Source organism: Bos mutus, chromosome 10, assembly GCF_027580195.1.
Source record: "Bos mutus isolate GX-2022 chromosome 10, NWIPB_WYAK_1.1, whole genome shotgun sequence".
Taxonomy (NCBI): Eukaryota; Metazoa; Chordata; class Mammalia; order Artiodactyla; family Bovidae; genus Bos; species Bos mutus.
In genome coordinates, this window is record NC_091626.1 from 23,114,427 (window position 1) to 23,135,432 (window position 21,006).

The following is a 21,006-nucleotide window of genomic DNA, read 5'->3' on the forward strand; positions in this document are numbered from 1 at the left end:
CAACTTCTGATATGAAATTAAAATCCCAACTCACTGTCTCAGGCCTTTCTCTTGCAAGGGATACCCTGCAAAGGTGGGTGGGATGATAGAGAAAAATCCATGGGAGTGAGGGGGACATGTGTCTGGCCTGGGGGTGGAAGGGACCGCTGCAAAGACGCCATCAGTATGGATGAGTCGTCCCATCAGCAGACAGGAAGAAACCCCGTCCCCTCTTCCAACACCATCACTGCCTGACTAGAGAACACGCTCCACAGCTCACAGCTGGCCTGAAGGTGTGTGTGCCTATAGTTTGGGTCTAACACTGGCTCCTCCCCTACTCTCCTTTCAGCTTTTCTCAAGCCCTTCTTGTGATCAACTCATGATGCCTATTTATAGCCCCAGGCCCACTCCAGGAATGACCTGGATAAGTTGAGTCAAGATGTGTGGTTTCCTGTGTGTTCATTTTACAGCTGGATTGGGTGGCTCCAAGGCAGGGCTCAAGCAAGCCAGTAATTTGCAAGAAGCTCTAGGGGAAGGATGCCTTGCACAGCAAGTCAGGGTCACAGGCAGGGTATCAGAGGTCAGGATGTTCCAGAACACATACCCAAGGGTCCCGGCTGGAGGATTTGGCTTCCCAAAGGGGCAGTAGCTAGAGCACCTGTGAGAGGTGCCCTTTCGCTGCAGGGCCCGCCCTGGCCTCACTGCAGGTATTGTACACCACCCCCCTGTGACACTGGCATCTTTGCGGGGAGGAACAGTGGGACAGGCTGGGTGTGGAGGGCGGGTTCCCAACGCTGACTCTGAAGGGCATGACATGAAGGCTGGCCGAGGGGCCCAAGGCCGAGGCTTTCCAAGTATAATCTGGAATCTGGGCCCCAGTGGTGGGGGCGGGCAGAGGTGCCCGGTGGCTAGCAGGACAGGACACCCACACTGCGGAAGGGGGAGGAGAGTTCTGCTGGGGGGCTGAGGTGCTCCGGACACCAGAGTGGAGAGCAGGTTCTCCATCCCCGGGGCCGCGGTGGCAGTATTTGCAGCTGAGGGCTTTGGGTCTAGGCAGAACAGAATCCACCGGTGGCTACAGAGCTGGGAAGGAGGGCGCTTTGGAGCAAGAGACCAGAGGTGGATTCAGACAGTGAGAGTAGCCGAAGAACTGAGTGGAAGCAGCCTGACGGGGTGGTCTGGGGCAGCAGGAAGGCTTCTGAGACAGGGCTGTGAGGATGAGGAAGGTGCTGGACAGGTCAGAACTAGGTAGGGATGTCTCAGCGTGGCCCAAAGCCTCAGCCACAACTGAGTTGTGCCTGGAGTCACCCGGGGGGTGGTGCACGGAGGGCCTGCGGGGCCCGGGCCTCGCCTGGGAGAACACCTCGCAACACCACAGGCCCCCGAGGAGAGCAGAGTCCTGGGGCTCCAGCGTCTGCGCGCACCCTTGGCCTAAGCCACGTCCTCGAGCCGCGCTGGACTCAGCCTCTCCGCCGGCCTGTCTTCGTCCTCGGCCTCCTCTCGCTCCGGCTCCTCGGCGCCGCGGACCAGGCCGTCGGGGCCGGACACAGTCCCCAGCACCTTGGTGCTGTGCTCCTGCGCTCTGGCTCGGAGCGCGGCGATGCTGTTTTCCCTCAGTTCCTCCTGGGACATGGCAGCGGGGGGCTCGGTACCCCGCTCCTCCGGCTCCGTCTTGTCGAGCTTGGGCAGCGCCTGGCGCTCCGCCTCGGGCTTCCTCCCTGACTCGGCTGCCGCCTCCAGCGACTTTTTGTGCATCCCTAAAAAGAATTGTTGGTATTCGGGTTTAGAAAAGCGCCTGGGAAAGCCATCTTGAACTGAAAAAACGGCAAAGATAGAGAGAGGCCAGAATTAAGGACGAGCAGAAAGCCTTACTACACACACCGCTGTCACGTGCGTCCCAGGGGTGGGGGCGGAGGCTGCGGCGGACCACCAGGCCCGGCAGAAGGCTCCTCCGAGCCACGTCCCTGGGCTCCTGGCACCCCCACCCCGGGGATCCTGTCTGTCCCTTCACCAGCATAGCACTTGCTTCCCCCGCCCTCCCTCTGGGATTCCAGATCTCCGAACCCCAGACAAACTGGCAGGTGGGGAGATTTAGGGGGAAGAAGTCCTTTGGGCAAAGCCAGAATGGTGGCCAAAGGGACCTCGGGGCCCCCAAGAGGGGCGATTTCGTTCGCCACAACCCCAGCTCTGGCAAGGGAATAGGATACATCCCCTGGGGCAATAGCCACCCACTCCTCACAGAGTGACAGAACCCACAGAATGAGAGTCCTAGACACCGAGGGGCAGACACCCAGCCCTGGGTGCAGCCTGCCCTCGGAGCCCCCCTCCTCCCTCAAGGGAGACTGGGAGGCCAGCTTCCTGGGGCCTCTCTCCCGCCAGGCTGTTGTGGCCACCAGGCATTCCTGCCTCAGGGCTCTGTCCCCTCCTCGGGAGCCCGCTCCCCTCGCTCCAGGGGCAGGACCCCAGGGAGGGTGTGGGCTCTTACCCAGCAGCCACGGGGCGCAGGAGTCCATGATGCCGTCCTTGGCGGACTTGAGGATGGACTCCGGCAGGGGAATGGAGTGGCGCACCATGGCCCCGTAGAGTCCATACTCGGCCATGACGCTGCTTCGGCCCCAGCACTTTTCCCGCTTCCTCCACTTGGCTCTGCGGTTCTGGAACCAGACCTGCTAGTGCGGAGGAACAGGTCAGGGGCGTCCTCTATGAGGCAGAGGCCAGCCCCCCCCCCCCACCCGTGTCTGCCTGCCTGGAGCTAAGGGCCACACCTCTTTGATTGCCAGTGGCCCCATTCCCTGGTGACTTTGGTTTCTCCAAGTAAGGGCATCCTTACTTAAGCTCACCCACCCCTCGGTACCCCTGGGGTTCCTCTTGGTTCAGGGTGTCCAGAGTGAGATACAAGTTCTGCGAGAATATGATGGGCAAAAAAAAAAATTTTTTTCGATCAAAGCAGTTTAGGGTGATGCAATAAGATGCCTCCCGGACTGGGTCTTGCAGCTGGGCAGTTCCCATGTGGTCCTGTTTGCCGCTGAGAAACCTGAGCCTCATAGCTCTCATACAAGGGTTCACACCTCCAGCATCCCTGTCTGACTTGCAGAGGGACAGAGTCCTTTTCAGGGGATGAACTAGCAGTGCCTTTGGTTCAGGCTCTTCCTCCACACCAGAACTCCAGAGGCCAGGGCAGTCCCAGGCGGGCGAGGTGAGTGTGGACTCAGGCAGCACAAGGCATTTCATCCAGGTGTCAGGAAGCCTGAACCTACCCAGAGCCCTGCGCAGGGGACCCTCCCAGGAGGCCTGAGTCAGTCTCCCTTCTCTGCCCTGTCCTGATCAATCCCTGTGGGGCCTCCGCTCACCCACTTTCCACAGGTTTGGACTTTAACCCTGAGTGATAGTTGGAGGAGCTGGGCAGCCATCCCTCAGTCAGGGAGGGAAGATAAAATTCTTCGTGAAGAGTAGAGCACGTAAAGGTGGGGACCTAGAAGACCGCGGTGGGAGATAACCGCTAGGGGGCGCTTCTCTGGCCCCGAAGTTGACTGCTGCAGGGTGGGAATGAGCACGGGGTTCGCTGGATCTATCAGCGACACCCAGCCGGGTTTTTGGAGGCGATCCCAAGGTCCCGGCCATGCTTGGAGGAGGGGGTTATGTCTTGGTCCCCCCAAGCAGCTTTCCTGAGGTTTCCGGCAGCTGACAGGAGTCAGGACCAGGCCAGCTGCACTGTCCCTCAAGCTGGTGAACAGTCCGTGGGAGACGGGTGGACGCAGGAAGGACCTGGGGTCCCGGTGTCCCCCTTGTGTTCCTCTCACAGCCGCTCCACAGGCTCTGACTCCTGGGGTGGTGGTAATGGTGGTGAGACGCCCAAGCACCCCAGAAGTAGAGGGTGCGGTGGGGGAGAGGGGAGGGCAGAGGCGGGTTCGGAAAAATCTATTAGTTTCCTGGGCGATTTCCATTCCCTCGTCTGGACCAGGTCCCCGCCCCTCCCTCTGGGCCCCCGCCCCCCGCCCTCCGGGCGGCGGAGGTTTCAGCTTTTGATGAAAAATTGCTCCAGCTCTATTCAGGAGGCGGCAAAAGAAGAGTCACCCCCAGGGGCAGCCCTGGGCTGATTGAAAAATAAGTTAATTTCTGTTTGAATCGATGGGCCTCAGGCACTGAAATATCACGGGAAATTAAAGCGGCTGCTCTCCCGGGATCCGCGGCATTGACCCGCACTAATTAATGCTGGGGAGGCAGCGCGAACCGCGCCGCGAGCCGCTCCCCTTCCCCGGGGGACCCCAAACACTCCTCATTTAACTAATTAGACGGGGAAAATTGGGTGTTAATTTGTTTAGGATTTTTCTCCCCCTCCCCTTCCTCCCGGCAGCTCCCTTCCCGGCCCCCTCTCCACGCGCGGGGGCGCGGGAAATGAATGCGGGGCTCGCCGGCAGATGGCTGCCCCGGTCACTCTGCAATCTTCTCCGACTTGATTGCTTGATTAGGTCGTTAGCACATTAAAAAAAAAAAATTGCTTGCCGTCTGGCGCTGGCGTGATGAGTGGGACGCGCGGCAGCGCCTGGGTAATTTATCTTTTTATACGGCGAAGAATTTGATTTCAATCTGCAGATATATGGGGCGCCTTTGACACCTGTTTAACATCGCGCCTCTGACAGCTTAACCCTTTGCTGCCTCGGCCGCGGGAAGGCCTGGGCGCGGGGGTGGGGGGTGAGAGGAGGCGTGGAATCAGTGCGCCCCTGCGGTTCCCGCCTCCGCCGCCGCCGCCAGGTGGCGGAGTGAGCGCCCCGGCAGCTCCCGGAGGCCCGGGGACTGCGGCGGAGCGTGGCTGGCCTCATCCAGCAAAGGGGGGCGCCAAGGGGGGCGCCCCGGCCGCACAGCCGCGCCCCCGCGAGGCCGGTCCTCTAAGGGCTTCGCGGTCACCGGCGCTTTGCGGAAAGACCGCATGATCAGTGCCCACCTTTACAATGCCCCTGGTTGTGTGAACCCTGTTTGGGCATTTCCTCATATGTAAATAACTAGGAACTTCTAAAAATGGGAGAGATGCGGCCTCAGACTGCCCCCAACCCCGACCCCTCCGACCCCACATTGAGCCGCGCCCGCGCCTGTTAGAAAACGACCACCCCTCAGTCCCCCGGGTGGCGTCGCCCCCGGTGAGCTGCGCGTTTGCCACCAGTGGGTTTGGCACCTCCTGGAAAGCTGTGGAACCAATGCAAGGCCGCCACCCCGGTCTGAACCAGACCGCACTGAGTGAACCCGGTCAAGGAATGGGTCTATGTCACCGGAAGGCTACTAGATGGCTGCGCTCTGGACGCTAAGGAGCGCAGAGCGGTGCGCAACGGAGTTCGGAGGAACTCGGCCCTCCGCCTGGCCTGGCTCTGCGTTGTGTATACATCTGTCCCCAGCGGCCCTGCCTGTCCAGCAGGCCCTCTGCAATACCCCAGGCCTGCGGTTTGTCTGAGACCTCTGTCCTCTGTCCTGTTCCCTCTTCCCCCTTAGCGCTTGGTGGTCCTCTACGTACTCACGTGTCTTAAGCTACATTTTCACACAGGGGGGGCATCTAAAAGGGATAAGCCACAGAAAGGTGTACGTGGCTTCTGGTTTCATCCACCTGACAGAGAAGACGGCAAAGCACGAACCCCTTAGAGATGGAATTCCAATGTGGAATTCCGAGTCTGACCACAGAAGGTTGAGAAGGCTGTCTTGATGAATCTTAAGTAAGCCCTCTGCCTCCTGGGCAGGAGATGACCTTCCTGCTTGAATACAGTGCATTACAGAACAACAAGGCCGCTGGAACCCACGGCGGGGGGGGGGCGGGCCAGACTCCAGACTGTTGTGGATTTTAGAAAAAATACGCGGTGCATATACTACATGTTATGTAACATTCTGTAGCAGCAGCACATCCCCGTAGTCAGATCCATCAGTTCTGATTTCTGCAGCAAAACATCCACATATGCATGAGGGACAAATAAAGAGCATGAAGTCCCACCTGGTTTTTGCCAAGAATGAGTTTTGATGACAAACTGATGGAACAAGTGTGTTTCAGCACAATTTAGAATCAGGTATCCTGAAGAAGGGATTGTGGAGAAAGCAAAGGCAGAGATGCTCATTAACCACCACCACCGCCCCCCTCCCCCCGCCCCACCCCCGCCTGGAAAGATGCATTGCCCTGGCTTCCCCAGGATCGCATGAGCTTGAGAGGGGGCGGGGGGGTGGGCGGGGCTCTCAGATGGAAACAGCATCTTTACTGGAACACCAAAGAAGGTGGTGCCAACTTGGGATTCAGATCATTTCTGAGACCTGTAAACAGAACCATTTTCCCCAGTCTCCTGATTTGGACAAATGAATAACTGGTCTGCGGATCAGATTTTGTCCACAGACAGTCCCAGAGGGGTTGGCGCCAGCTGGTCATTCAATCCAGGAGTTATCCGGACCCTTGGTTATGGGTTCCTGAAACGCCTGGCTCTCTTTGAATACCAGATGCTGCTCCAATTTATAGAAGAAACCTGGACAGCCAAAACAATTTCTCTTTAGGACAGTTGGCAGAGAAGCTGTGGCATTGGTGCCTTGGAGGGAAGTGGACAAGGAATTAGAATTAACCCTAACCACTCTTCATATTTGCGTTTCTCTTCCTTTCCGGGAAGCAACCAGTATGTGTGCAGAACCTAAACATTTGCCAGACGCATTGAAAGTAGTCCTGAACTGGAATTCCCAACTGTGACAAAAATTGCTAAGTCATCTTGGACAAGTTACTTGCCTTCTCTCAGTTTCAGTCTCTTCAAGCATAAAATAAGAATATCTATTTTTCTGAGTTGTTTTGGGGATTAATGAAATAAGTGAGGGGTGCCTAAAATCAGTGTTTGTCCCACAGAAGGTGCTCAATAGATGCTTAGTTCAGTTGTTCAGTCGTGTCCAGCTCTTTGTGACCCCATGGACTGCAGCATGCCGGGCCTCCCTGTCCACCACCAACTCCTGGAGCTTGCTCAGAGTCATGTCCATAGAGTTGATGATGCCATCCAACCATCTCATTCTCATCTCATCTCATCCTCATCTCATCTCATCTCATCCTAGCATCAACAGATGCTAGTTATTATTACTTCTGATTTCCCTGACAGCTCAGTTGGTAAAGAATCCGCCTGCAATGTAGGAGACCCCAGTTCGATTCCTGGGTCGGGAAGATCCACTGGAGAAGGGATAGGCTACTCACTCCAGTATTCTTGGGCTTCTCTTATGGCTAGGCTGATAAAGAATTCACCTGCAATGCCGGGAGACCTGGGTTTGATCCCTGGGTTGGGAAGATCCCCTGGAGAAGGGAAAGGCTACCCACTCCAGTATTCTGGCCTGGAGAATTCCATGGACTGTATAGTCCATGAGGTTGAAAAGAGTCAGACACGACTGAGCGACTTTCACTTTCATTTTTATTTCAGTGGAGGCACAGAAAGTCAGTGGGAGTCTGTGCAGGGAGCAGGTTCGTTAGTGGCATTACTTGCTCCTTTGGCCTCTTCCAAGACATGCCCTGCAGCGAGGCTGGACTGACAAATAATAATATCAACCACCACCCCAGGAGGTGTGGGGGGGGACAGAATTAACCTCCAGGCTGTAAGATTTTAATACAGATAGTCTCTAGTTTCCCCTCTAGGGGGTTCCCTGGTGGCTCAGACAGTGAAGAATCTGCCTGCAATGCAGGAGACACAGGTTCGATCCCTGTGTTGGGAAGATCCCCTGGAGAAGGAAACGGCGACCCACTCTGCTATTCTTGCCTGGAGAATTCCATGGACAGAGGAGACTGGTGGGCTACAGTCCATGGGGTCTCAAAGAGTCAGACACGACTGAGTAACTAACACTAGACTAGACTTCCCCTCTAGGGGCCAAACAGATGCCCCGTGCAACAACCCCTGCATTTCTAATGTATCCCAGACCCCTGAGGCTCAAATGTAAGAGACCACCTATGCAGACGGCTATGAGACGGAGCTAAAAGGCCTGGACTGGAGAACTCTGTTCTGCCTCCAATTGCATTTGTGAACTTGGGCATGTTCTTAACCTTTCTGAGCTTCTGATTCTTTGTCTGCCCTATGATACCACTTCCTCGCAGGTTTGTTGTAAAAATTCAATAGAATAGTGCATGGGAAACGCCCAGCATGTTGTAAGAACTGGAAAACATTGGCCTGGTGCTGGATGAATTCTACGGACAAATGACCAAATGCTCGGTGACTCTATTCACATAAGCCGGGTCCTCTCATCTCCCACCTTTGAGATTCCTTCATTTAGGCCCTGTTTCCTGCTTGGTCCCTTAGCTCTGGCAAACCCACAGTACTCCTTCAGTTCCTCTCTTACTTTCCAGACTGCACACTTTCTAGAAGCCGCTACTCCACGCCCAAGGAAGTCAGGTCGGAACTCTTCAGGAGGACCGGTATGCAGACCCTGGCAAGGATCAGAGCCCTGCCTTCCTCTTCCAGGCCTCCAAGTGCCTGAGAAGGGGCTCACAAGGGACATTAAGGGTCACCAACTTGGGAGTCCCAGGCGAGGGAGAGTGGTGAAGTCTTCCAGCTCAAGGAAGAGCCTGGGTTTCCTGGTGCACTTCCTCTCACAGGTGGTGCCCTGGTAGCACTCAGAGAGCCCAGCAAGGAGGCCTCTGGCTGTCCACAGCTGGTGCCTCCACACCCGGCAGAGAGGGGCCCAAGAGCTTGTGCCTTCACGGATGGACCGGATCCATAAAAGGGCTTCTTGCCAGAGGGATGCTCTTCTGGTCCAGGGCACCCTTCAAGCCAGCCACACTGTCAGCCCTCTGTCCCGTTTGTGGGTAACCAGGGCATCTCTTGGAGAAGGCAATGGCACCCCACTCCAGTACTTTTGCCTAGAAAATCCCATGGACGGAGGAGCCTGGTGGGCTGCAGTCCATGGGGTCGCTAGAGTCTGACACGACTGAGCGACTTCACTTTCACTTTTCACTTTCATGCATTGGAGAAGGAAATGGCAACCCACTCCAGCGTTCTTGCCTGGAGAATCCCGGGTACGGAGGAGCCTGGTGGGCTGCCATCTCTGGGGTCGCACAGAGTCGGACACGACTGAAGCGACTTAGCAGCAGCAGCAGGGCATCTCTTGTCCTTGAAAGCTCCCAGCCTTCTAGCCCCACATGATGACATGCCCAGGCCTCCTTCCCTCTGAGGTCCCTCCATGGTCACCCCCTAAAGGAGACACCATGCATAATAGATATTCTGCACATTCTGGCCCCTTGGCTACCCCCGGGCCCTGCCCTCCCATCTTGCCCCAGGCTATCAGGCCCTGCTTCTTCAGCCCCGTGGCAGTTTTCAACACATTCACCTACCTTCCCTCCTCTCCTCTGATTGGAAGCTGATTAATCTGCGCTAGTTGCTGGCGTGATTTAACGACCTCGCACTCCACACGCACTCAGCACTTCTGACAACATATTTCAGCACACCCTTTCCAGTCCCAGCTTCAGGCTCAGAGAAGCTTGACCTTGCTGTAGCCTCTGATGTCCACTAGAGGGCAGCTCTGCCTATGTTTCCTGGCAGGCCCAGGGAGCATCCTTCCCTGAATTCCTGGACAGGTCGTTTCACTGTGTCACCCAATACTCCACTTTCTTCCACTCATATTAACTCACTTAAAGCAGAGACACTTTTCCTGAGCCTCTGACCCAGCATTTTTACACTGGTTACATACAATCACCTGGAGAGCTTTAAAAACAAACAGGGCTTCCCTGGTGGTCCGGGGAATCCACCTGCCAATGCAGGAGACACGGGTTCGATCCCTGGCCCTGGAAGATCCCACATGCTGTGGAGCAACTAAGCCTGTGCACCACAGCTACTGACCCATGTGCTGCAAGAACTGAAACCCTTGAGCCCTAGAGCCTGTATTCCACAACAAGAGAAGCCCTCTGCAATGGGAAACCTGCTCATGGCAACTAAAGATGAATCCCTGGGGTGGAGGGGGGGTGGAATGGGGTGGGAGGTGGGAGAGAAGTTCAAGAGGGAGGGGATATATGTATACCTATGGCTGATTCATGTTGATGTATGGCAGAAACCAACACAATAATTGTAAAGCATTTACCCTCCAATTAAAAATGAATACATTTTTTAAAAGGAAAAAATAATACAATAGTCTAGAAATCTTGAAGTTATATTTTCAATTTTAGTTTCTCAAAATAAAGGCATTTGAGAACTTTGAGAATGAAAAAAAAAGAGTAGCCACCGCTTGTCACAACTAGAGAAAGCCTTGTGCAGCGATGAAGACCCAGTGTACCCCAAAATTAAAAAAAAAGAAATGCCATAGCTACACACCAAACCAATTAAGTCAGTGTTGCTAAGTGTGGGAGGCTGGCACAAGTAATTTTATTTTACTTTAAATATTTATTTATTTATTTGGCTGCACCAAGTTCTTAGTGGCAGCATGTGGGATCTAGCTCTCTGACCAGGAATCGCACCTGGGCCTCCTGCTTTGGGAGAACAGAGTCTTAGCCACTGGACCATCAGGGAAATCTCTGGCATGAGTAATTTTTTAAAAGCTGCCCTGGGACTTCCCGGGTGGTCCAATGGTTAAGAATCTGCCTTCCAGTGCAAGGGATGATTAGGGAACTAAGATCCCACATGCCTCAAGGTAAGCCCTACAACAGCCTGCATGCTCAGTCACTTCAGTCGTGTCTGACTCCTTGCAACCCCATGGAGCCCACCAGGCTTCTCTGTCCATGGGATTCTCCAGGCATGAATACTGGAGTGGGTTGTCATGCCCTCCTCCCAGGGATCTTCCCCACCCAGGAACTGAACCCAAATCTCCTGCATCCCCTGCATTGCCGGCAGATTCTTTAATGCTGAGCCACCAGGGAAGTCCTGAAGGGCCTGCATGCCTCAACAAAAACCCAGTGCAGCCAAAACTTTTTTTAAAAAAGTAAAAAATAAAAAGCTGCCCTGTGTTTCTAATCCATTTCCCCGGCTGAGACACACTGCAGTCTTTTCCCAGTCATGTGGTTATCTATTAACTTCTGGGATGGAACCCTCTAAAACTTTGTTCCCCACCCTTGGGCAGGGACCACGTTAAAAGAGACAGAATGGAACAGTGCTAGTCAGAGAATCCAAACCTCATCCTTCCAAACATACCAGGTTGCTAAGAGTGGAGGTGAGATGGCTCTGTTCACTTGCACATCTGTAATGTAGGCATTCTAAATAAGTATAACTTCTGTCAGAAAAAAATACAGTAAACACATAAGTGAATGTATCAAAATACTGAGAATAAATGACCCACAGAGGAAATAAACTCAGTCTGGAAACCATTTCCTCTTCCCCAGGGCTGACATCCGGTAGGGGCTTCCAGAATGCCACATCCTAGCATTTCTCAGAGACACAGAAAGGATTTTGCATCTGGCTCTGATATGAAGTCCATCCTAAAGGAAATCAGTCCTGAATATTCATTGGAAGTACTGATGCTAAGCTGAAACTCCAATACTTTGGCCACCTGATGCGAAGAACTGACTCCTTGGAAAACACCCTGATGCTGGGAAAGATTGAAGGCAGGAGGAGAACGGGGCAACAGAGGATGACTGATGAAGTCAGGATGGCATCACTGACTCAATGGACATGAGTTTGAGCAAGCTCCAGGAGTTGGTGATGGACAGGGAAGCCTGGTGTGCTGAGGTCCATGGGGTTGCAAAGAGTCGGACACGACTGAGTGACTGAACTGAACTGAACTGATATGAATACTAGAAATCTCTTCTTCCCCTAACAGTGCAACTTATCCCTTCACCCCAACTTAGAGAGATGTAGAGGGGGAAAGTGCTTGCCCTCAAAGCATAAAGGTTGAGGAAATCAGCCACTATTAAGGGGTTTGACCCCTCATCACTGCAATTGGCATTAATTATTCCAGTTTCTGTACATAAGTGTTCCCTTTACCTTCATTTGCTCTCTTGAGATAGTACTTGAATGGTACTGGGTTTGAATCCCAGTCCACCACTTACTTCACCTCTCAGCCCCTCAGTTACCTCATCCAGAAAGTGGGGATAAGAATAGCATCTAACTCAGCTAGTTGTTGTAAAGAAGTGATGAAAAAAGGCATGGAAAGCGACTAAGCACAGCACATGTCTGACTTTTCACATCTACACTGGGTTCTCATTAGACAGTAGGTCTCAGACACATCCAGGGGCTTCCTTGGGTGGGTCCAGCTGTCCACCTGGGGCCGAACATTCCACCAATGGCAGCCCAGAGTCGGAATGAGAGAGGTGACCCCGAGCAGACGGCCCGCTGGGAGGGACTCCCCCTCTTCCTTTCACAGATGAGAGATGGGAAGTGACTTGGCTTCTGCCATACCTGGTCGGTGTCAGAGCCAGAACTAAGATCTGGATCCTTGATTGAATATCCAGTCCCTTAACCTTCCCATTCCACCTGAGGATGTCTAACTTCAGACTTGGAGACTCTAATAACTCCCCCCCTTCCTTCTTTTCATGGCAAAAGGAGAAGAAGGTGGCAGAGGATGAGATGGTTAGATAGCACCACCGACCCAACGGACATGAATTTGAGCAAACTCCAAGAGATAGTAGAGGGCAGAGGAGCCTGGCATGCTACAGCCGTGGGGTCACAAAAGATTCGGACAAGACTAAACAACAACAGGGTGCATCCACTGGTGGGATGGTCAGCCCCAGGTGGACAGCCGGGCCCCAGGCTGGGCCGCTGCTACACACCACACACACAGCTTCATCACAGCTGCAACTGCCACTGTCATGCCCATTTTACAGATGAGCAATGGAGGCTCAGGCTGGTGAAGTGTGACCTGCCCACGGTCATTCAGCTGGTACCTGGTGAGGCCAGGATGGTCCAACTCTGAAGTGAGTGTCCCTAACCACTGCACCACCTTGCCGCTCCTGTGCACGCCCTGTACTTAGAACACCAGCCACACGGGAATTGCTCTGCGGGTTGGAGCTTTGATAGATAGTTGTCACTAATAGATGTGAAGTCCTTTCCCAGGCCACTTGGTAAAACATTTGGTTGGGCATGCGTGCTAAGTCGTTTCAATCGTGTCTGACTCTGCGACTCTATGGACTCAGAGGACCAGGCTCCTCTGCTCATGGGATTCTCCAAGCAAGAATACTGGAGTGGATTGCCATGCCCTTCTCCAGGGGATCTTCCCGACCCAGGAATCAAACCCGTATTGTGTCTCTTAGTCTCCTGCATTGGGAGGCAGTTTCTTTTACCACTAATGCCACCTGGGAAGCTTCAAAATATTTGAGGATTGGGCCATTTGATAACTCACACCTTCTGGGGGCAGCATGTAGCTGAAGAACTGGGCAGTGCTGGAAGAGTTACAGAGACCCTTGCCTTGGCTCACCGATAGCCACAGATTCCACAGTCAATCCTTGCAGTCCAGGGAATCAATGTACTCCACACCCTTGGCTCCTCCATGCTGGTGCTGGTGATTTCAGACACCAACCTGTAGACAACCCCTCAGACAATTTTAAGAAGTCTAGAGTCTGCAGGCTGAGCGTTTATAGCAATGCAGTTACAGCTGAGGGCAAGCTCTCCTTACAGCCTTTGGACTCTCCCACCCACCACTACCACCACCACGGCCAGATTTTAGGACAACCACTGCAAGAGACGAGCTGTTCCATTCTACTGGTCAATAGTGCAAACGTGCAACCAACCAAAGGGGAAGTCTGGCAACCTCACCAACCCTGGCTGCTTGTAAGGACCAGCTCTACCCTAATAAAGACCAGGTAGGGGTTACCACCACACATGAATTGGATTGGGTCTTGGCTTACACACACAGGATTCAAAATCAACAGCCAGCCTTTCCCCACTGGAACTTAGTTGGGTGGGGATGATGGATCCAGGCCACCATGGATAATGTACCAAACAGATAATCTGCTTATGAATAATTGAGCTTATTGTTAGTGTCACCGTCTAAAGCCATTGGCTGAAATTCCCAATAGACTTCCAGGGGAGAGGAAGGCTCTTCTGGAAAAGCAGCTCTCACTTCATTCCCCATTCTCTGGTTCTCCAGCAAGCGAGTGCAAAGAACCTACACACCTTATTTGGTTCCTTTGCTGGACTTGTCCCCTCCCCGCTCCTCCCCCTGCTCCCCAACACAGATCACACCTGGAGACAAAAAGGAGGAGGAAATTTGGAGCAGAACGGTTTCAGGAAGTCCGGACCCTCCCTGCCTTTCCCAGCCTTGGCAGGTCAACTACTCCGGGCCACTCAGGTGTCCCGACAGAAGCAGCTCTGGTTCAAGGTCTTGAATTAGCTATGGCAACCTCAAATCTTCTGGAAATGTTTTTCCACCCCAGCCCTCCTTCCTTGGAGGCCCTGTCTGGAGAATCATCAGACTTCATTTCCTCCTGGAGAAATGATTAAGCAACCCATTCCTGTCTGCCAAGGGGAGTCCTGGACTTGGGAGGATCCTGCTGCTGCTGAAAGGAGGCCTGGTGCCCAGCACAGCTGAGGACAGCCCCAACCAGTCAGGGCTGACTCTCCACAAAACTCTCCAGTAAGGAGGTGAGGGGAACGACTTAATGAGCGCCTCCTGGGCTGGTCCAGGAGACGTCCAGGAGCAGGAGCCCTGGGCAGGACCAGCTGCTGGGATGGAGGCAGTGGGAAGTAGGTAGGAAGGGAGAGGGCAAGGTCTTCTTCATGGGGGAGGCAGCTCCCCTCCACCCCCAGGCACCCAGGCCTTGAAGCAGACATTTACCTCCTGGGAGACACCTGGCGCGCCAGAGACCCTGCTCAGAACCCTAGACCCACCCAGGTGCCTCTCCCGGCCTGCCATACTCCTCAGGAAGCCCACAGTCTGCAGCCACAGGCCGCGTCTTGTCTGCCAAGACTCCAGTCCCTCCAGCAGCACCCATCTCACGTGGTGGGTATTCACCTAAAATCTGCTTAAATGAACTGTTGCACGAGGAGGTGATTACAGACAAGCACACACTGGAGCAGGAGGGTGAAAGAGGAGTATGTGGGAGCCTGGGGCATTTGATGTCCCTGAGGGTGAAGAAAGTGTGAGAGAGGGACTCAGGGCTGTTTTACCTGTATCCTGTCTTCGGGCAGCTCCGTTTTCATGGCCAGCATCTCCCGGGCATAGACGTCAGGGTAGTGGGCTTCATTGAATGCCTTCTCCAGCTCCTCTAGCTGGTAGGAGGTAAAGATTGTCCTGAGGGGAGCAAACCCAGAGAGTCAAACCCAGCAAACCCCGAAAATGGAAAGAGTTTGTCCCAGAGAGGACAGAATAGCCCTCCCCTGTGGCTCCTAAACAGCCCCCAAACCCAGCCTGGGCCAGTGCAATTGAATACAACCCCTCTCTCTCGCCCCCATCCCCACACACCCTCTGGACTCTTCTTCATTCCAGTGTGAGGGCCCACACTCCCTTCTAGTGCTTAGGGCATTATTTCAGCCCTCTGGGACATTTCATACTGGGAATCTTCCTGAAAGTGCTTTGGGGTAAGGGCGTAAGATACAAGCTTTAGGAAACTGCAGAAAGCCCCTATTCCTCCTCCCAGGCCCACAGCGAAGGGCTCACCAGGTAGATAAGTGCCCCAGCCTCAGGCAGGACCTGCCGCCCCAGGCTCCCCTCACAGACGGGAGAGTTGGTCTTTTAAATTGTATTCAAGAGTTCAAAGTCTCACCGGAAGGTCAAATGCAACAGCCCCCCAGGGTTTCTACAGTGGAGAACTAACCGCACCTCCTAGCCCCTCACCCCACCCTGCTTGCGGGCTCCGGAGAGCTGCCCTCAGAGTCTTGGGCAGAGAGGGGGGAAGGGGGGTGCTCTGTCCTTTCTGGTGCTCCGAAGGCAAGGGCCACCTTCCCACCATCCCACCATACCCAGGCTCACCCACTCACCCAGCAGGAGCCCCATTTAGGGGCAGTTCACTCTGGTCATCCCAAGAGAGCCTACCTACACAGCCCCCAACCCCCGCAGAGCTATTTACATCGACCTATTTTGAGTTATTAACATAAACTGCTTTAAGAGTCCAGTAAAAGCTACATCCTCTTCGCTAGCAAATGGATATGCTCCAACACACAGTTTTCCACCTCCGATATTTAGGGGGTTTGTAATCCCCCTTTCTCAAATAAATACACTACACTCCCTTACCAACATAAATTCTTCTCTTTTCAAACCTGAATTTCACCAAGTTCTAGGCGACCTTTATCCTGCACCCTCCTCAACAATCTGGGGTGTAATACTGTCCAGATTTTACAGACTCAGCTTCTACAATGGTTGAAGTAGAGCCTCTGGGATTTGAACCCTGGGACCAGTATGAGGGGGCGGCGTGGTAAAATCCCTCGCTGCAGCACCTCATGTCACCAGCCTGAGGGAAGAGCATGGATGGAAACCCCAGGTATTCCTCCTGCCGGTGCTGGCGTTGGCATCCTGGAGGATGATACAGGGGATGTGTGAGAGAGAAAGATTCTGCTCTTTATGGAAAATGACTGGTTTGATTCTAAATCGTTGCTCCTATTCTCTTGGGGGGAATGGAATGCTTATGTATACAGAAAGTTAATTCTTCAGAATTTTGAAGATCTGCTGCTTTCTATTTCTCTCTTGCCACTTACTGAAAGGGCCCCTGAACAGACAGTCAAAATAAACAATCAAAACGTGTACGGCTTCTTCAAAACTAGGAAAAATAAAACCCACAGCTATTGTGGCCTGGCCAAAGCCAAAGAAGAGAGATGATGGCAGATCATTCAGTGGTTCAAGTGCCAGACTCTGCTTGGGAGAACTCTTATTAAAAAAAAAAAAAAAGAACAAAACAAAAACAAGAAAGGAAGAAAGGAAGTAAGAAACGAAACAAAGTGAAATGATGCCTCAGATCCCCAGACTTGCCTGAAAAATCCCAGGAACAGAAGAATCTGGCGGACTCAGTCCATGGGGGTCGCAAAGAGTCAGACACGACTGAAGTAATCCACCAGACCCTTCAGTTTCCCATTGCAACTGAGCCTCACAGGTAAAGAGAAGAAGAAAATCGGAAGACTCCATCCCCACTCCCCTCTCTAACTCCTTCAAGCCCCCTATGTTTCTGGGAGGTTAAGGGATCTTCATCTCTTACCACCAGAGTCCAAGGTTTCTTACCTGAACTCCCCAAACGAGAGATGCTCAGATTTTTTTTTTTTTACTAATTAAAAATGGCACCAGCCATTCTCCTGTCTTCAATAATCTGTTCCCCTCACACATTAGAAATAGCCTGAAACCTAGTGCAGTTGACCAGTCTCCTAGGGGACCCTTCTGAAGCACCCAAAGTTTTTCCCAGGGGAGAGGGTATCAAGTGAGGACAGAGGGTCGAGAACCTTAAGCATGGACTTTGGACTGCGTGTCAGGCAGCTCCAAGTGCCACACAAGGAGATGCCCTTGTGCAGAAACACTGTCCTTGCTCTCCTTGCTCAGGGAATCCCTCCCCCACCCCAATTCGGGCAGCAGCACAGAAGCGGGTCAGCCAGACTCCCACCTGCCCTCCGGCAGCCCAAAGGCAGACAGGATTACCGACGCGCCACCCCCCCACACAACCTGCTAGCCTGGGACCAGCCTGAGTTGGGTGCATAGGAGGTGTTTTAATGAATATTTGTTGAAACGATGACTATAAAAAAAATGACCCAGGATCAGGACTAAAAACAACGCTTCCGTTCACAATAAAACACAACAAAACAAAAACAAACAGCTGCCTGAAGGGAACAAACCGAGGTCACCAAGAAACCAAGCCAAAGTTCACCCACATTCAAGTGGAAACCTGTAGGGGTCTGAGAAGTCAGGAAGAGCCGATTTAAAATGTGGGATCATTTCCGGGAGTGAAGCAAGAAGAGAAACGCAGACAAGCACCCAGAGACAGTGTGCAAAGAGGATGAGACAAACTGGGGAGAAGAGGATGAGGTGGGTGGGGAGGAGAGCGCCCCAGGGGGAAATGCCCACAGGTCGGGAGGGAACCCTAGGGGGGAGCCCACCCACACAGGGACAGCGAGGGAATCGGGAAAACAGAGCCAGGGCGAGCGCAGGGCAGCGCCTGCAAGCAGCACCCGCAGAAAGTCTGGTCGATTTTTGTTTCTCACGAGCCTTTATTTCTTAAAACCCTCCAGATAAATTTACACTAGGAATTGGTAGCGGAGGTGCGGGCCACGGAAGAGAACGCGGGTCTCAGGCAAGGGCATTACTTTGCAGGACTGAATTTTAACTTTGTGCAAGTGATGTCTGTTTTTTAAAATATTTAAAGGGAAACAAAGCCAAATAACCTCTCTCTTTTTCGTCTGTCTGCTGCAATGCAGCCCACTCAACTCCAGCCAGGGCTGGCGGGGGCATCCGGTCCACACACTCCTCCTCCCTCCCCATTTTACAGACAAGGAAACTGAGGCTTACGGATCAGAGGAGCAGAACCCGAAAGCAAATTTGCCATCCATGCGGATATCACGCTCAAGATTTGGCCAGCGATGGGAGCAGAAAGACAGGGGGGTTGGCGGCGCTGACAGCGACAGCGGAGAGGAACGGGGAGCCGGGCAGGGGGCAGAGGAACCCGCTGGGGCGGGAGGCGAGAGCCGACCTGTCCGCCCAGAGATGTGCGCGACTCTCCTAATGTGCAGAGGCCAGGATGACATATGGGTATTTCCAGCCTCTCTCTGGGTAGGGTTTGGCCCTATTTGAGGCCTTTCCTTTCTCCCGGAGAAGGGGAGAAAGCCTGAAACGCGCGGCTTCCTCGGCGGCCTCTCCTAATCCTCACCCGGCATGGCCGGACGCCAGGGCCCCGGGAGGATGTCCCCAAACTCCAGGTCTCCCGGTCCGACCTCCCCGTCCCGGCACAGCCGCGGAGCTCAGATCTACAGCCGGCAAGATTCGGGTCCAAGGGACCCGATCCTTCGAACTAGGGACCGCAGGGGATGGGTGAGCACGAAGGTGACGGAAGGCGCTGCAGGGGCCTTACCTGTGTCGCCGCTTCTTCCGTTTCTTGGTCTGGTTCAAAGCCGATTTGGACATTTTTCGGTCGCTGGAGGAAACATCTTCAGAATCTGAAAAGCGGGCGGAGGCACAGGCGGCAGAATGGAGAGGGGGCGCGCACGGCAACCCCCGGGTGCGTCGGGCTCCCGAAGCCCCGCGAGGGGCCCACTCCCGGCGGCCTCGGGGAGCCGCCCGGCCTGCTCAGTCTCCCCGGGAAGCCCTCGGCGAGGGCGACCCCATCCCTAAGCCGAGGCTGTTTCTACCCATGCCGGCGCCGGAATCCGGAGGTGGTGGACGGATTTCGTTGTAAGAGAAGCAAAGGCCCCGACACGCCTGGGACGCGGACGGCAGGGGAGCGAGACAGCCTCCTGGGTCGCAGGGTCCCCCTCCGGCGGTGCTCGGGGCTCAGCGCCCTCCCCTGCGCTCAGCCCCGGCGCCAGGGCGCAGAAGGTGGCCCCCCATCCCCTCGGAGCAGAGCCCAGGGCGCGGAGAGCTGGACCCCGGGAAGAGAGAGGGGCTTCTCGGGCACAGCCCCCTTTCCACTGCCCGCACCGTGCGGCCCCGCTCGGGACTGGAGAGACTGCGGCGCGCCACTTTTCGTTGCCCCTCCAGATATTAATAAAAATAAATAAATAAAACGAGAGCGGAAAATCGGGGGAATCGAAGAGCGCGAATCAGAGGCAGAGGGCCGAGCCGACGGAGAGGTGCGGCCGGGAAAGCGGCCCGTAGGTTCGGTGGCCCCCCAGCCCGCGAGGGTCGGGATCCCGGATACGGTGACGCTCAGGTGGGATCGCGGATGCCGACCGCTTGGGCTGCCGCGGTGGCCAGGTGGTCCTGAAGCTCGCGAGGGGAAAAATCAAACCCAGCTGACCAGTGCGGGGTGGGTGGGTGGGGGGTTGGAACAGAGAGAAGGAAGAAGGGCAAGACAACTTTGGACATCAGGGCTGGGGCCCTAAGCTGGCATCGGCTTCCCCGGTGCTCACGCCCGAAACGGAATCGGGCTGTAGGAGCGTGGTTCCTTTGGGAGGCCGCGGCCCAAGTGGAGCAGAGAAGGGGGACCCCTGGCCTGCCCCACGGGCTCCGACACCCTAAGCCCCTTTTCCAGTGGGGCCCCAACAGGGCGCTGCCGCAGAACCGGGTTCAACGCGCAGACAGGACAGCTCGGCTGCCGGAAACTCTGGGGCCCAAAGCCGGCCACCGCGGGGAGCATTTTCCCGTCCCCCCGGCCCAGGGCGCGCCGGCCCCAGGCCCGCGCTGCGACCCTTCGGCCTGGCACCAACTTCTGCACCCGGAGGAGCAGGCCTGGCGATGCAAGCCAGAGCCGACAGCGTGGGGTTCCCGGTTCTCACCCCAGTCGGGGAAGCCACACAGCCTCACCCTCACCTACCCGAGCTGGCCGTCTGGCTGGTGTCCAGCGGCCCCGACGCTCTGCCCAGCGGCTGTAAGTGGACGCTCTGCGGGTCGGACAGCACTTCCAGGAAGGTGGGCTGTGCGTAGAAGCCGGGGAGCCCCCCGGGCCCCAGTAGCCCCATGCCGCCCACTCCTGCCGGACTGAGCACGGAGCGCGCAGCCAGCAAGTGCCCGGGGGCCAGACCGTCGAGGGTAGCACGCGGGTGGGAGCTGGGGGGCTCCTTGTTCAAGCCCAGGATCTCCTGAATGCCAAACCCGGTGCACCTGGCCGGGGCGCTCCCGGAGGTACTCTTGGCCACTGTCTCGGCTTTGGGCTTGTTCAGCGCTTCCCCTGCTTTCCCGGTCATCTCTTGGCTCTTTGGAGGGGCCGAGGCCGAAAGTCTTGTGCTCCCCCCACCCCCCCGGCTGGCTCCCCGCTTCACGAAGTTGGTCCCAGGTGCCCCCTGCGATGTCTAATGCTCTGGAGCCCCAAGGAGATTCCCCTTTTATCCAACCAGGCGGCAGCCCAAGTGGGGTCAGAGCTGAGCAGCCAATCACCGGGGCCAAGAGCGATTAGGAATTCCAAAAAGCTGGCAGCTCCCTCCGCAGGCAGCGCTGAGGGGCCAGGGCGCTGGGGGCCGGGGCACCCGGTGGGCTCTGTAGGACACCCATGGGCAGGGGCCCCCAGAGACTGAGATGAGGCAACAAGATTCAGGGCAGTCCCAGGAGGTGGGTGGCTGGGGATTCTGG

At 55.1% G+C, this 21,006-nt stretch overlaps 1 protein-coding gene across 1 annotated transcript; it reads right to left on the minus strand.

Moving 5' to 3' along the window:
- Positions 1 to 1,410: 1,410 nt before the first annotated feature.
- VSX2 (visual system homeobox 2) lies at positions 1,411 to 20,624 on the minus strand. Its single transcript, XM_005900972.2, has 5 exons — positions 20,255 to 20,624; positions 18,854 to 18,938; positions 14,982 to 15,105; positions 2,465 to 2,645; positions 1,411 to 1,736 (listed from the first exon to the last, which is right to left on the minus strand). The coding sequence occupies exons 1-5, from the start codon at positions 20,622 to 20,624 to the stop codon at positions 1,411 to 1,413; spliced, it is 1,086 nt and encodes a 361-aa protein (XP_005901034.2).
- Positions 20,625 to 21,006: the final 382 nt, after the last annotated feature.

Excerpts from the sequence above, each read along its gene's own strand:
- VSX2 (XM_005900972.2), bottom strand. The coding sequence starts at position 20,624 with ATGACCGGGAAAGCAGGGGAAGCGCTGAACAAGCCCAAAGCCGAGACA. Across the intron at positions 15,106-18,853 it reads CGGAAGAAGCGGCGACACAG|GACAATCTTTACCTCCTACC; the intron begins GTAAGGCCCCTG and ends TGCTCCCCTCAG. Across the intron at positions 1,737-2,464 it reads CTGCGCCCCGTGGCTGCTGG|GGATGCACAAAAAGTCGCTG; the intron begins GTAAGAGCCCAC and ends AATTCTTTTTAG.